Here is a 16,405-nt window from a genome sequence, read left to right as displayed (position 1 = left end):
TCGGGGCTGACAGGAGGAACGGTGGAAATATCTTCAGAACAACGACGACTGCCGATCCACGCGTTCCGCCGTTCATCTCGCATTCTTCTCATCTTTCTTTTATTTTTTCGTTGCATTTGCGAATGCATTTGTGAATATTTTATAGGAATGATAATTGATGTTTCGATAGTTACACATTAATCATCTCCTCATATAAATCCTCTGCGTTATCTCGATCTGGAGGTGCTATACTCATCCGCTAGATATATCTCGTAGTTATTCATATTCAATGTTTCATCGGTAACAGTTTTTTTTTAAAGGAATTTTTTTCTCTCATTTTTTTCCCTGGAGAACGGACTCGGAGCATGACCCCGCGTCGATCCTCAGTGCAGACCTACTGACCTTCATCTCACTGCGATTGTTACTCCGTTTTTTTTTTCAACCTGAGGAAAAAAACAGTAGCGAAGGGGTAAAGGGTAACAGTCCATTTAAATAAACAGACACAGTATGGGGAATACGTCAATCAAAAATGTATATCTCGACTTTATTTAGGTACATGATTTTGGTATTATTTCGATTTTTCTGATGATCCGTCCTCCTCACGAAGTTCGTAAATCTGGAAGAAATAATGAGTGTTTGAAAGGAGGATGGAGAATTGGCTTTAATACAAGTAGTTGATTGATCGATCGATACATTATGGATTATGGAAGCTCTATAAATACTCCCTGTTATGGGTGAATTAAATTTTATATTTTCATTTTATCGCTTAACTCACTTGAATGTACGCCTCGGTGAGAGTTATCATTTGAGGTAAAATTGGCGTGACATGGAGATCCTGGAGCTCGTACCACTGGCCAGTTGCTTTATGCAGAATGTGGACCCTGTAGGTGCCCTGGCCAGGTTCTCCATCGTGAACAATATTTGCGATCAAGTCGTATGTAGAACACGGATGCTTCTCCTTGACCTCTGGCGTCAAGATATCCCCGAAGTCGACGTTTCTGAATGATGCAGATATTAAATAAGATTTAATTTACTCCAAGAAATAATAGAATAATACGATGGGACTCACTTGACTGGAAAATTCACGATTGTTGGATTTTTCTCGACGAAAAATGTGTTCTTTGTAAATCTCTGTGAATTAAAAGAAAATTATACACCTCAGAATAAATTTGGAAAAAGAGGAAGTGGAAATATATCCACTCACTTTTATGTACAGAATTAGATAAGGTGGCAGCTCTGTAATCTCAAATCGTTTCATGAAATTCTCTTTGTACGTTTTGTACTCCTTCTCTGCGACTGCATTGAATTTATTCAGGAGTGTGTAGAGATTGACCTGAAATTCACGCATGAGTAAAAAAATTAAATAGACGTGATCTATGATTTTTCATAAACGGATGAATTGTATCTCACCTGGGGAATGATATTTTCCGTGAATTGATCCTTGAAAAGTGGTGGAGGTGGCAAATCACAAGTTAAATACAAAAAAGGACTCTCTGTGACTGTCTCACCGTACTCAACTGTATTTAATAACTCACTTCTCTGGCTCTCCTCGAGCTCGAGGGGTGGAATCTTGCGGGTGTATATCCTCATGTGCCCCAAGAACGTCTTATAAATAATACTTGAATTGGGTTTTTTGCTGCCGTTGAGGGCAAGATGGAGAGCGTTGAGAAACCAGGAGAGAAAATCCACAGGATCCCCTGAAATCAATCGATTAAACAAAAATTCCAAGATTTCTATTTTACGAAATGCTCTACCTTGTTCTGTGAATTGAAACCGCTTTTTACTCCACAAAACCACCGCCTGGAGCATTTCGTGGGGGCTCACATGGGCCTTGAAATTTCGTGGATTCCACAGCTTTCTCATCAATTCCCCGAATCTTTGGACGAGAAGGTATGAGGAGTCTCCAGGGGGCCTCTTCACTTTGGAATAATTGGATTCTCTCAGGAAAAAATCTCGAAGAGGACTGACGTGGGATAGAGCCTGAAATACGCCAAAAGAATGTACCAGTAAAAAAAATGAATTTGGCATATACGGGGGAATGGATTTCATCGCACCTGTAAAACAACGTTACAGTAATCGTTCGCTTTGATATTATTCATCCCCACGATTCCTGGAGAATACATCGAGCCATCGATAGCCCTCGATAGTTTATCCGTCCTGTCCATCTGAACAATCTGAGTCTTACTAAATGTTGGATTGAGTACATATTTTATATCATCCAACGACGAATCTGCCAGGCAAAGAATCATTTCACAATATTTCAAATTGGCGAGATAATATTTTTTGAGGTCGTCTCTCAACTCACCAACGATTTGATAATTATCTGGGAGACAATAAAACTTCAACGTGTGGAGATTCAGAAAGACGTGATGACTCTCAGCAACACTGTGGGTATAGGCATGTGTATTGGTTCCTCTCCCCTGAAAATATTTTCCACAAACGAGACAGGCGTACACATTGATACGAGACAGAGACACCGAGCACAATTTCTCGAAATCAAAGTCCAGGAACTGTCGGTTTATAGTGTCCAGGTAGGGACAGAGACGAGGAGGTCCTGTCTTGGTGGAAGTGGCCTCAGCACCTATTCAGGAACAATTCGTTGTCAGTACACAGACCGTGAAGCTCTCACGAGAAAGATAACCTCACAACAAAAATGAGGAAAATCCCTCAGATTTTGTAATGAAAAAAATTGAACAAGGAACTCACTGTCATCTTCCTCGTCAGAGCTCTCCCCATCGGGTCTTTTCCTTTTCGAATGATTATTCTGCGACATGATAAACACTAATCAACACAACCTCCACCAACAATCTAAATAACCGGGAAATGTTTTTGGATACGTCCACCAGCGCCACCACCCAATTGTTCTCGTTTATGAGCTCATGCTCTCTTCACTCCTCGGATATTCGCCAGTGAAATCCAGTCAGGAAATCCAGTTCATTTCAATTTCATCGTCGCTCGAGTAATAAAAAAAATTCTGAGAGAAATTCTCGGTCGTTCAATCATCGAGGTACGAGTGAAAGAATTGATATATTTTTAAATTAACCTAAGGTTGTTAAATCGCCGGGTGCTTCTGCTATTGAACCTGAAATGGCCGGGTCTGGAGATTCAGCCGACAGCAAGGCCCTGGGAAAATTTGGACTTCGTCCAGTGACCAAATGCAGTCTAGTCAAATTCTACGCACCCTGCTTCGGAGTTGGTGCCTACATGGGACTCTCTGTCAATGTCATGAACCCAACTCTCGTCATGAGGTGAGTTTTCCATCGATGCCCTTGTCCATTCACTAGTTCATTCTCTGGGGTACGCCACGGGATTACGCAATCGTGTTGTCAATGTTTCTTGAGAATTTCATAACCTGTTTATGGAATTTTTGGCCAGAGTCTTTCCTAAGGTGGATATCACCAACTTTTTGCTGGGGGGTGCCTTACTAGGGACTGGATCCTATCTCTACACCAGGGAACACATGAGAGCAGCCCCCACGGGGGCCCGGATCACCTACAGGTGAATTTTATTATTTTGACTTATTAATTATTTTAGGCTCGGGATGGATAATCTTTTGAATTATGCCCAGAATTTTTCAAGAGAAAATGCCGATTTTTTTTTATTCATAACATCGATGACATCAAATGACAGGTCGATTGTATTTTAGTATAACTGGCGCTCTCCTCTTGAGTTTCGGATCTGTTTTGGTATGGGCAGTGCTCCGATCAATTATGCTACCAAACCCAACAGTGTCGACCCTAGCTGGTCTTGGGACTGGTCTGGCTGCCATCAAAATTGGCCACAACTACCTCGAATTCGTGGACAGCCAGGTCGCAAAGAAGTAAGCAATTTGACAGACGACGATAGGTGTTTACGAGATTGAAAATAAATAACCACACAAATATTATGAACTATAATAATAAAATTCTTTATTGTTGTGTATAACCGAGTTATTTTTTCATGTTTTTCGTACAGCATTACCTTGAATTTGTACTCTTGTCCGATTAGTTCGATCGATCGATCAAATTGTCATAAGTCTAATGAATCGTTCCGCGCTTTGTTTATCCCCATTACTTTGAACGATGGCATGAATAAAACAGAATAAAACTACTCTAACGAATAATATAAGTATAAATAATACCCCGACGTATTAATGACCGATCGATGAACGATCAGCAGACAAATTCTGGAACTATTTAACAACGATGGAAGAAAAATACTTCAACTGATTCATTATGTACAATAGAACACAGTCCAGAAAATTATCCCAGACTCATGTTTATCGTCAGTCTAATTCGTACGCCTCAATCATCGTTCTATTAAAAAAATATTTATATCGTTATATGTTATCCTCTGGAGGATCCTTATCACAATGATCGTGAAATGTGTTAACTAAGACCTACATAAATGCGGTGAACTTTGTCGTTCCACGTATAAAAGAAATTAATAGAAAAAACATTTGTCTATTAAATTTTTTCACACGTGCAGACTTTTCTTTAGCTGCGTAGAAGGATAATAACAATCTGTACAAAATTCCAACAATTCTCAATTTCCCCTGAATATTCATCCCCAAACACCTCATACATTATTTACTTAAAAAATCCCTTTTTCATAACTAGGAGTAAAAAGGAGTTCATAACTATGAGTAAAAATTTCTCGAGGTCTCTGAACCAATTGAAACTCGGAGAGAATTATTATCAAGTCAATGACAAATTGTTGAAACGAAATGAGTCGAGTCTTTCTCCATAAATATCCCTGAATCCAGATAACGAATAATTCGGCACCTGTTCGTCATTTGATTGGAACTCATCTCGTTTTATCGTTTCACCAGTGAAGTGTTCCGAACTCATGACTCAGTATTTGAAGTCATAATTGCTTTGGTCACAGCCTCTGCCACTGTCGAGGACAATCTCTCGATCGTGCCGGTGATAGCGTGCACATGATCCCCATCCCCATGATCGTGATGATGTTCTGACTCGTGTTCATCACCCTCAGCATCCCCGTGCGAGTGCCCATGACTGTGCGAATGGGCATGCGATGCTGAAATCCGATAAACAATAATTAAAGGCCCAAGCCATTATTTTATTATCAATTGAACAAAATTTTCACACAAAAAAAAAATGATGAAGTGCGAAGTGGAAAAATTTGAAAACCGTCTCCGAGGAATCGAGTCCAACTTCTCTCGGAGAAGAGCCCTAGAAGAGACAAGCGTTTATTAGGAATCTCATCTGATAGGAAAGCTGATTGAAAGTCGGTCGATGAGTCGATGGGTCCATTGACCTCGGGCCTGTAATGCCACCGGCAGAGAAAGCTCCATGCGATTATAATCGTATTCTTCACTTTTTTATTTATTCCAAAAATTTTTTTCTCTGACATTCTTTTTCGAAAATCCACGAAAATTCATTTATTCAGGAGCAGACAATATTTCTCGTGTGAATAATTGTGAGCCTCGTCTCTCGGATATTGAGGAGCACTCTGAGGGGTTGTTGAATCGATACCCCCTGCCCCAAACCCTTAAACAACCGGAAAATTATATCCCGTAGAAAACGGTGTATCAATTCTCTATGAAAAAAATAAATATTGCAACCCGAATGATCGACGTAATAGATTCGAATGAACCACTGAATCTCAAAATTTCATTTTTTTTTCATCGAATTTTTCATCGAAATGGGATTCAGTGTTCCATTGAAATGTGTTACGATCAACTCAACTGTATAATCAATATCGAATAATTCCGGTGCACGCGATGCACGTGTGACCGTGACTTTTTAGCAGGATCAAAACGTGACCCTGAATAAAGTTTCCACCTTGAGTGCAAAATTCACCTATTTTTTACTTCACTCTCGTGGTGGTGGAGGTGGATCCGATCGATTTATTCCAAATGTCAGTACATTATATACATTGACGAGAGCATTATTCCCAAAAATGTACGAGTACCTGCTGAAAAAATGAATGGAATGAAATTAATTGAATCCCGAACTCACTAAGCAATTGCAGTCCGAGCATAAGCATGAACCCTGTGATGATAGCCATCAGCTGGAGAAGTCCGCTCTTATCATTAGCGCGTTCCCTCGCGAGAACTTCAAAAAATACGACATAGAGGAGTGTCCCAGCAGCCATTCCCTGGAGTATCGTGGGAATAGGTCCAAGATTATCGCTATCGTTTTTGAATTGACCGAGGACAACTCCAATGATAATCCCCAGTGGTGTAACTACAGACAGAACCGACAGATACCCAAGGATAGTTTTTCTGGATGTCCCGGTGACGTAGAGTTCCATGCCAACGCAGAAAGCGATGACGAGCTTGTGAGTGGCAATGGCAGCTGTGAGATAGATGACTGAGGTGACAGCGGGTTCAAGGCCAACGGCGAGTCCCTCGAATATCGCGTGAAAGGACAGTGCGACGACAGTAAGAAGTCCCCGGGCGGAAGTGTCCGTGTGCTGATGAGTCCTCTGAGTTGTCTGATGAGAGGATGAGCCCCGGGGGCGAACAAATCGATCGTCCTCTCGTCCATCACCACTTGGCTCCATCGATGACGATTGGACGAAGACCACTGGCAAATTTTGCTCCCTGCAGCTCGTCGTTTTGCCCTTGTGCCCCGCCAACTCCGGGAGGCTCCCAATTTTTCTCTCCACCTCCTCGTGGACACAGGGACCAGCCTCCCAAGTTGATGAACACGATCTGTCAACCGTACCATCTGTTACCGTTGACATACTCGTTATTGAGACAGGTGTTGGCAGCTGCTTGTTACAACACCTGCGGATCGACACTGTCCTGTACAGGAGATTCTCCGGTCTTGATGATTTACTCGGTAATGTCGCGTGAACTGTTTCCTCGACGAGGTACACCAGGAAAAAACCCACGCAGAAGAGCAGCTCTGCCATGCTGAGACTCCCCAGGGGCACCAGTTGACCGTTCAACTGGTGACGATCCACACTCTGGCGAACTTCTGGCGCCAGGTGTAGGAATGTCGTGAACAGGAGGACACCTCCACCGAAGCAGAGGAGCAAGGAAGTCAGCAGACCCTGGGTTTTATCGCATTTTGTTATTTTCGGGGATTATCTCACGAGTTTCTCCCAGCACCTCTCATCTCCGCGGCATTTTATTCACCCCGGATTGGCCAATTAATCGAAAAAAATGGCTTTATTTTTTATCAATTACATAATTGAGGAAGTTATATTTCCAAAAAATTGAGGTAAACAACACGGCGCCCCATTCCCGTGGAGCTGACCAATCTAGGATTAATCAGTAGAGATTAGATATTAGGAATCACGGGAATCTCAGGATTTTATGGGAGCAAGAATAAATCAGATAAAAGAGGTGAATTAATTTTCTTCTTGATGCTTAATTTATCAGTTATAAAATGTCGAGTGAAGTGCTGGAGAAACGGTGGATCAATAATAATAAAAAAAAATCAAAGCGTACTTGAGCGGAGGAATCAGGTGTTGATGAGGTGTTAGTCGACGTGCTCGAGGTGCTCGACAAGGCGCACTTCTGTCTCCTCTTGAATCGACAATGTCCAACAGCAAGTGGCAACATGCCCAGTCCCAATGAACCCATTCCCAGAGCGAGCATGGCCCCAATTTTCACCAGTATCAATGACTGGTCAGTCTGAGTGGCCTGTCCCAATCCCTCAGAGTTCTCCATATCTCCATAAACTTCACGCTACTGAAACCTCGATTTATTCTTTATATCACCCTTCCGTTGCGATCATTGCTCGATGCTCGTTGAAAATGATAGTGATATCAGTGTCCAATAGAGCCGAACGGCTTCCACTCGTAAATCGCTCGAGTATTAATTGTTCCGGTAATCAAAGAAAGAAAAATCGAGTGTCAACTGCCGGTGGAAAAATCCTTATCATTTCTAGACTTTCACATGATCCAACTCCAAATTCCAAGTGTCAATCAGTCAATCAGTCAATCTCCTCTTTCCCCACTATCTCACACCATCAATTATCCACTAAACACCTCTTCCACTAAAATTCCTTGACTCATTACTCCATTACGAGTAAAGTCTTCTCCTGTAATCTCGTGACACTCGAGCGAATCCTCTTCCTCAAACTCAACGACATCAACTGCACATCGATTACCAGTGACTCCCCGGACAATCTCACCTTCCTCGATTTTTTATTCTTTTTTCAACAGTACTCTTTTCAGTTCTCGCAGGTGAAGAGGTTCTCGCAATTCTATGCAATTCTATTGGGTGCGATAAGTCCCTTATCCCCAGTGCTCTGTCTGTTTTTCCAGCGTTTCCGGAAGATTCGAAGATGAATGAAAAATAATGTAGAGTCAAAAAAAAAAAATAATTGACCTCCTCGCGGCACAACGAACGGGATACTCCTCGGAACGGGGGCCTTCGGGTAGTTGTTCTATCCCCTCGCCCACCGTCTTACCTCCTCCTATCAACTTGACGATTCCACACTGTACCACACACTAAAAGCAACTTCCACGTGACTTTAACATCTATGCGGCTAATCGCGAGTTTGCCCCCTTCTCCCCCTTCCTCAATATCCCCTTTTGGTTCCTCTCTTCCACCCACGCGAGCTAGATACAACTCGACTTTCGACGTAGATGCACCAGCGGTCGACATGCACATCGGTCAAATTTACTCAGACCTAACTCTTGATAACAATTGTCCATTTGTACTTCCCTGGTAAATATAAACTTGTCATTGTTCAGAGATAACGGAGAGCTGGACTATCAGGAATTCTTCACAGCTCTGGGAGAGGAAAAATTGATATTTCAGGGACAATCGACGAGTTCGTCGAGATTAAAATACAAGTCACGATAAAATTGTGGAATTTGTAAACATCCAAAAAATTATATACAGTAATCGCGTGTCATTCTGCCGGAGGGATGGAGAATATTTATAAAAAACTCGTTGTGCTACGATTTTTTAGTTGCGTGCGCGGATATAATTGTCGCACCTGTGATAATTCCGCTGAAATCACGCAGTAATATCTGCAATCGTTTCGTGGGAACGATTTTTCCTTGGAATTCTCTTGACGATTGTGGAGAAACAATCAATACGCTGGGAACCATTGAGAAGTGATAAAGTAAGACAAGTGTTTTATCGATTTCTGAAATGTCTATTGATTTTAAGAGGAAATACCGAGAGCCCCTGTTTAGTTGGGTCTTGTAATATTTCCATGTTTGGAGACTTGAAATATTACGGAGATTCCATGTAGACAAGAAATTATGATTCATTTGGTGATAAACACTGCAGAGGTCAATGATGAAAGTGAGAAACGAGTTACGGCATTGGAATTCTTCGCGTATAAACAAGAAATCGTCGGTTACCGGAATAAGATGGAAATTTTTTGAGGTAACGGATATGTTGAAGTCGTAAAAACCTTTCCTACCAGAAATACGTAGATGAGATGGGAGTTATTGCTAGCAATTTTAAAAGTAATTTTCGACTACGTACTTGCGATTTGTAGTCCAAACATGACAGCGAAACCGAAGAGTATTGACAGGTACTGGTGGAGGCCATCGCGATTGTGCTGGAGAATCTCGAAGAAGACGACGTAGAGCAATGTTCCAGTAGCGATTCCCTAGAATCCAGACAGATCATTCTATTTGATCGTTTGACTTATTAATATTGATTAATGTCAAAACTATTCAGTAGTGAATAAGTGAATTGTATCGAGAAAGAATTCAATTTTAGTGATAAAGTCGATTATATTTATATATTTATGTGTAAATTTTCTTTCTCGAGCCTTTAATGGATAGATCTCAAATTAAAATTCGAGTTATCACACTTTATCACTTCGCTACTGAATTGGCCAGACAATAGGTGAGATTTATTACTTGTAGGATAACTGGGAGGGGCCCACTAGTGACAGTTTGCTCGCCTCCAGTCAGAATCATTCCAATACCAATGCCCAATGGAGACACAACAGCAAAAGTACATATGTACGCAATACTCAGCCAACGATTTGTCTTTGATGCTATCAGCTCAACGCCAATGCAAAATGCTATGACGAATTTATGAACAGCTACCGCCGCGAACATGTACCTATCGTTAAAATCAAACTCTTGGATAATTGTTGAATTGATGAATTATTGGGGGAGAAATAATTTTTTTTTTCTGACACCCAGCTGTCAATGCTCACCAAACGTAATTAGCAGAACTCTCGAGGCCAATGGCGAGACCTTCAAAAAGTTCGTGAACAGACAGGCCCAGGACTATCAGTAGTCCCCTGAGTGAGGTCAGGACGAAATTTGACTTGTCATCGAGTACAGCAGTTGGCAGGTGACTGTGGCCATGGCCATGGCTATGGCTATGACTGTAACTGGAAAAAACAGATACATAATTATTGGTAAATCCTCTCATCAATCATCAACTCAAAAGGTGGAGTTGATTTATTGTCGAATGTATCGATCAGTTGAAAGCAGTCATCACTCACTTGTGAGAGTGTCCGTTGGAAGAGTAATTTATCTGTCCATTTTCCACTAATTCATTGGTACTTCGATTGACATCTTTCTCCATGTGCTTGACACACTTTTTCTCATGATGACGAAGCCTTGAGTGAACTATCTCCTCCACCAAATACATTATGAAGAATCTGAAAGAGCAATGGGTAACGTAAGAAGGAAAGGGATATGGAAAAATTTTATTCCCCAGAATAATTACCCAGTGCACACAAAAATCTGTGCTAGTGGAAATTTGACAGTGGGCAAGCTGCCATTTGCAATGAGTTCCTCGACGTGCTCCTCCACTTCGGGAAGCATATGGAGGAATGTTGTTGAGAATAAAACACCTCCACCGAATGCCAGGAGCATTCCGACTATCTTGAGGGATCTGAAATTCAAAGGAATTCCTTCCGTTATTCTCACGTTATTCTTCTTTGATGTGTGGAAAAATAGAGTGGACGAATTCGGAATGAAAACATGAACATTAGTTGATATTTAATTACTTAGGATTTGTCATAGATTCCGATGATGACCATTTGAGGCACCTACTGATCTGGATTGGAATGAGGCCCACACATATGCTGACGCTGCACAGGACCACCATGGTCACGCCTTTTGCAGTGAGAACAGCTGTTGCGTCATTATCATCACTGGTGACGTTGACATCTGATACCCTCTCCAGGAGGAACTCTCTAGTGTGATCCCCGTGTGTCTCCATCCTCCGTATTTTCTTGACTGCATAAAGCAAAATCTTAAGGTTCAAAGATCAAAACGCAAAAGCCAAACTTCAAGCAATCCTTAATACTCGTGTGAGCCTCGCTTAATCCTATCCGCATAAATCTTTTATCTTATAAATTTGATGATACGATAAAACAATTAATCTGGTGATTCGGTGTTGCAATTCAGTGATACAATTATTATTATCATGTAATTTTGAAGATTGATTCATGTTTGCGGCATAATTGGGGGATTCCGGGGGGATTATATGTTATTTTTGTGATTGGGAGAATGAATCATTAGGCTGGATGATTAATGGTGAATGTCATGAGCTAAATTCGTTGGAGAATCGGTAAGAGATTAACGAAAGCGACGCACTGGGACTGGTACTAACCAACACTGGAGATCAGACACAGCTGGTTTTTGCCTTCGTTTCCAGATACCTCGACTTTTTTATTCTACCTACAAGAGTAATTGCGCCAGTATTATCGACATGTCTATAAGTTACCCATTAAATTTAATACTCCTGGTGTTTATTGCTCGCAAACTGAGGGAGAATATTATAGGAATAGCGCTAAAAGTTTCAATTAACGGCGTAAAAATTGTCTTTGCAAAGAAATTGAAAATTTTTTGCACTTTCAAAGAGCAAATGAAGATAACATGGAAACTCTCGGAAAAATAGCGAGGGCAATGCGCCTGATATAATCGCAGTTCGTGTCAAATTGAGTCATGAAGCGCAGATTGAATAAATATCCGGTAATAATTCGCTGAGTGCACATTAACATGTCACAATTTCTTTGAATCTCTCACATTGGATTTCCCACTGTTTTTCCACTGATTTTCTCATTTTCCTATTGAGTAGTTATCACAACTTCAATCGGTTGAGGGGAAAATGTTAATTAATGCAACGACCCATGGGTTCTGTCATCGATTAGTTTATTTCAGGGCGTGCTATATCTATCGAATTAACATTTAAGTTGAAAAAAATCACTTTTGGAATTTGTACGTCGGTATTTATCGGATTTTACCTCTCTTCGATAATGCATTGCACCTATTCCACGATTTTACAGTGGAAAATTTACTGATTGACGTTAAATGTGAAGACCTTGGCCTGATTTTGAAAAGCCCTCGAGGCACGTCGGAGTGATAAAATATGGGTTTCTAGAACAGAGTTGACGAATATTTGAACAATTCGAGAGCCATTGTGATTTATGAATATTTCTATACAGCAATTGCCAGGGAATTGCCCTGGCAATTCCCCCAGTGCCCAATTGCTGGCGAAAATAAATGTGGGCAGTAAATGCTTTCGTCCGGTGGGAATTATGAGAAATGATAAAAGTGAAATTCACCATTTGTCGAGTATTCGGCACATTTAATCCTTTTAATTTCTCAAAATTTATCCATGTCCTCCATCCAATATTCTGCTTTACACTGACACTCGCATACGATAAAACAACATAAAACACAATATTTCATAAATATTCTCTCACAAAATTGTTAAAACTTGTGGAAATTAAAATTCGCGCCAGCACATCCTGGAATGAATAATTTAATTCAATAATTAATTCAGAAAAAAATGGAAGAAAGATGCAAGAAATTGGTAAATACGAAGAGTAAACATATTCGTTCGGTATAAATGATGTGAGATGATAAAAATGAAATAGGAGCATTGAATTTAAACAATGATAACATTACAACATGTTCAACATACACTGAATCCTTGGTTCACTAGAGAATCCTTCGTCCAGCGGGTGGCGATTTTCTTGAGTACGAGTTACGATGTCATAGGTACTTTACCATCAAAGTCCAACAAAATCTGTACCTCGCAAGGTACAAACTGACTTGAACGTTGACATAGTCAGATATATATTCTGGTATCGTCTTGAGATCTTTCTAATCGATCGCTACGTAGGCGATAACAGCACTGAATCGTTACATTGCAGGGAATACGCACATGAGAATCACGAAAGACTGGACATAAAGTCTTCATGGGTATTAAATTTCGCCAATTATTTAGCAATAAGTCGAACACTCATTCATTCTGAACTACACTGAGTTGTTCCAGTCGCTGGATCACATCACGAAGAGTCACTGGGTGTTGCTTCGTCGGTGACTTCGTCACGAATGAACATCATCTGTAATCCAGTGAAAGTACACACGCGCTAGGATTAAGAGGGAGGTCTACGTGTTAACTGTAATTACTGCACTTTTTTTTTTCTCCAAGACGATCCCTTTTGTGCTCCCTTATACCCTCAGCAGAATATTTCACTCAGGTCTTCCTACCGGAGAAACTCGTTCCTTGCAAATTATCGGGTTTGAAAATTTTTTGCTCTAGGTGAGGGAACGCAGAGTGGATAAGTCCCTTAATTCTAGGAACTTGAGACCTTGGCTATTTTGCCCTGAAGAAAGGGGGACTTGATGCGCCTGGAAATTCTTCAATAAATTCCGGAACAGGTGAATCAGTGGAGTGAGATAATAATTCTGGATAATGTACATTCAATATTTTTGAGGATTTGTTGGAGTAGAGAATTTCAAGTTGAGAAATTCATCAGTAAAAAAATGTGGAAGACTTGGGAATAATGGAAATAATTTCTAGAGATGCTATTCATGCTTGAAGTTAAATGGGGCATCGATAGCTTCTGTATTTTCCCTGCATCATCGACTAGTCCACAATATGAGAAAAACCCTGAACCAGTTGATGCTCCACTTGATCCCCTTGAATGCCAATTTTATTTATTAACGGAAAATAACGGAAATTATTACCGAAAATAAATAATAAACCTCTTGATTTATTCTCCGCAGAGAAATATCTGTAAATATATTTTTCAATTCAATTGCCGCAGATAATTAAAAAATGTTCTCATGCCACCTTTTATTTTCATGGGCATCTCGATGTGCGAAACGTTTTCGATAAGAAGATAAGGATTTAACAATGCCCTCTTTTTATTCACAAATTCCAAACTCATGATCACCTCACCGAGAAAAATAATTACCGATGGACTTAAAACAGGTGATTTTTTTCCCTCAAACTTTTCATTTAAAACAAAAAACCACTTGTTTCTCCAAGTTATAATAAATAGAAATTGAACAATAAAAAAATCTCAGGAGACAATAAGGTGTTTCCTAAGAAAAACTATGATATCTTTTCCGTCACTCGTAAAATTTATCTCTCCGCTAATAATTTATGAAATTGAATAGCCCGAAGAATATTGTCGCTTTTAAATTGTCTCGTTAATGTTGATAATAAAATGCGTCACATTGGCAAGAATCACACAGAATAGACCGGGATAATCTCTCGTCTTCATGAATGACGTGTCAAGGTGTCGCACAAGGAAAAGGTGTTTAAGATGAAATAGCTAGCTGTCAATTTGACTGGTGTAATGTTTCAGACGCGACTGCTGATGTCACTGAATACATCAAGTCGAGACGACGCACGGCTAAGAGTTTTTCCATATTGCGTCTATTCCAGGACTAATTAAATTCATTCTTGGAGTTTATCTTTATTTATCAAACGAATTCCTTCCGTCTGCACTTTTGATTTATGCGTGGGGAGAATGCGATGGTCAAAGCGAATAATTCCACTTTGTGGAATGACTCGATGCTCAATAATAGGAAATGTCTGAAGGTAAAGAAAGGTAATTCCCAAAAAATAATAATTCAAAAAATATCGACTGACTCAGATGACACAATCATTACGCCTTATCATAAATACGATAATATGATTATCTCCGATTTTCAATTATCGAATGAATAATCAACAAAAAAAAAACGCATGTGCAGTGATGTTCGACTTGTTTTCAATGGAATTCATCAGCACAAATTAAAAATCAGGAAGAAATATTTGTGCTTGTATTCAAAGGAATTTAATGATTCCTCATGACAATATCTGGAGTTGATAAAAAATAAATTGTTGCAAAAATTTCAAACATTTTCCTGTACCGAGAGAAATCCAACGGCGCAATCCGAACTTATGATTCCTCGCAATGTGATTCCCTCGGATTATTCGAAAGCTATGTTTGTGAATTTGTGATGAAATTGTAAAACGGAATATTTCGCAAGAGATGCGCCAGTGCTTCCCACATAGTTTCCTTTGTGCAATTTGCAAACCAGCGGAAGAATAATATTTGGAGGCCGTGGACGCGGATATCAGTCCTCATCCAAGCGTATATAATTTTTCCCGCGGATTCCTATTTTGTTTAGTCATTGGATACAATGTTTTTCTACCAACCACTGACATTCCATTGCACAGGTGCAATTGACAATTTACTACGAATAGAGTCGAGTTTAATGCCTTTAATTATTGTTATTTGTTATAAATTAATTGTCTCCGGATAGGTAACAGCTTCATTTTTTTCTGAACACTCATGGTCGTGGGGTTTTTATCAGCGATAAATAATTGACAATGAAAAATTTCATGAGTGGTTCCTGTAATATGCACAATCCGCGAAAATGATAAGCGAGTTGACGATAAATAATAATGATAATGTGTATATCGTCGTGGAATTATTACTTCACCCACCTGGAGTCCGGTAATGTCAAGTGAGGGTTCGCTGCTGATGAAGATGAAGATGAAGTCTTGTTGGGCCCCAGAATTCCAGTGGAGTCTTCGATGCTGAGACTTCGTCGAGGTGCGCGATGAGAATAAACACTCGGTGACGCGACTCGCGGTTGTAACCGTCGGAGGGAATTCCCCGTTGTACAGAGCAATCAGGACTAAATGGCATTGGCTCACCCTGACACTCCCACCCGGAGTATCTCGTCTTGGGACTTTACATTCTCTCGAATTCACTTGAACTTTGGAGAACTCAATGGGGATTGGCGATTGAGAGGAAATTAGAGTGGCCTGGTATACCTTGGCTACTCCATCACGATGGCTTAATAATAAATTAAAACAAAAAAAGTTTATCCGAGAGAAATTTTTGTATTCAACAAACAAATAAAATCATTATGAAAATTTTCAATTCCAGTGGTACCATTTTTATAAACATATTTTCACTCTTATTTTTTTAGTTAGAGATTGGCGAGTAGTTCAATTCGAGACTCGTTACTGAAAAAAATGTCACGGGTGACGAAAGAGAAATTAATATTCCATCGCGTATGGATACAGCTGGCCCATTTCAAATAGTCCCTCATTTTTTCTCCAGAAAGAGAAATAAAATAGTGATGCAAGAATTTTATCGACGACAAGTGCTCAGAAATTGTCTTTATTAATTAAAACAAAAAGTATGATTCATGAATTCATCGTGAATTATGGAAAATATGAGATGTGAATTGAAAAAAAATATTCTGCTATAAAATTTAATGGTGGATTTGT

At 40.0% G+C, this 16,405-nt stretch overlaps 3 protein-coding genes across 8 annotated transcripts; 1 reads left to right on the top strand and 2 right to left on the bottom strand.

The window, feature by feature from the left end:
• Positions 1 to 487: 487 nt before the first annotated feature.
• Usp39 (ubiquitin specific protease 39) lies at positions 488 to 2,783 on the bottom strand. Its single transcript, XM_011311387.1, has 9 exons — positions 2,686 to 2,783; positions 2,285 to 2,560; positions 2,034 to 2,209; positions 1,734 to 1,959; positions 1,390 to 1,676; positions 1,184 to 1,312; positions 1,049 to 1,110; positions 755 to 977; positions 488 to 595 (listed from the first exon to the last, which is right to left on the bottom strand). The coding sequence occupies exons 1-9, from the start codon at positions 2,750 to 2,752 to the stop codon at positions 548 to 550; spliced, it is 1,494 nt and encodes a 497-aa protein (XP_011309689.1). The 5' UTR covers positions 2,753 to 2,783; the 3' UTR covers positions 488 to 547.
• A 59-nt stretch (positions 2,784 to 2,842) lies between these two features.
• LOC105270415 (uncharacterized) lies at positions 2,843 to 3,903 on the top strand. Of its 2 annotated transcripts, XM_011311331.1 has the most exons (4): positions 2,843 to 2,938; positions 3,028 to 3,227; positions 3,355 to 3,477; positions 3,626 to 3,903. In XM_011311331.1, exons 2-4 carry the CDS (start codon positions 3,067 to 3,069, stop codon positions 3,801 to 3,803), a joined length of 462 nt encoding a protein of 153 aa, XP_011309633.1. In that variant the 5' UTR covers positions 2,843 to 2,938; positions 3,028 to 3,066; the 3' UTR covers positions 3,804 to 3,903. The 2 variants fall into 2 exon arrangements, with proteins under 2 accessions (XP_011309633.1, XP_011309624.1); XM_011311322.1 differs by having other exon boundaries at positions 2,880 to 3,227.
• LOC105270426 (zinc transporter ZIP3) lies at positions 3,863 to 15,954 on the bottom strand. Of its 5 annotated transcripts, XM_011311375.1 has the most exons (10): positions 12,441 to 12,579; positions 12,120 to 12,252; positions 11,486 to 11,553; positions 10,878 to 11,109; positions 10,595 to 10,762; positions 10,368 to 10,526; positions 10,074 to 10,253; positions 9,769 to 9,976; positions 9,386 to 9,512; positions 3,863 to 4,998 (listed from the first exon to the last, which is right to left on the bottom strand). In XM_011311375.1, the coding sequence occupies exons 4-10, from the start codon at positions 11,090 to 11,092 to the stop codon at positions 4,805 to 4,807; spliced, it is 1,251 nt and encodes a 416-aa protein (XP_011309677.1). In that variant the 5' UTR covers positions 11,093 to 11,109; positions 11,486 to 11,553; positions 12,120 to 12,252; positions 12,441 to 12,579; the 3' UTR covers positions 3,863 to 4,804. The 5 variants fall into 5 exon arrangements, with proteins under 5 accessions (XP_011309677.1, XP_011309671.1, XP_011309654.1 ...); XM_011311369.1 differs by lacking the exons at positions 12,120 to 12,252; positions 12,441 to 12,579 and adding an exon at positions 12,803 to 13,668; XM_011311352.1 differs by lacking the exons at positions 11,486 to 11,553; positions 12,120 to 12,252; positions 12,441 to 12,579 and adding an exon at positions 15,611 to 15,954.
• Positions 15,955 to 16,405: the final 451 nt, after the last annotated feature.

The sequence above is a fragment of the Fopius arisanus genome, unplaced genomic scaffold, assembly GCF_000806365.1.
Source record: "Fopius arisanus strain USDA-PBARC FA_bdor unplaced genomic scaffold, ASM80636v1 scaffold00003, whole genome shotgun sequence".
Classification (NCBI taxonomy): domain Eukaryota; kingdom Metazoa; phylum Arthropoda; class Insecta; order Hymenoptera; family Braconidae; genus Fopius; species Fopius arisanus.
Note: the sequence above shows the minus strand (reverse complement) of the source record. Positions and strands in the feature narration are given on the sequence as shown.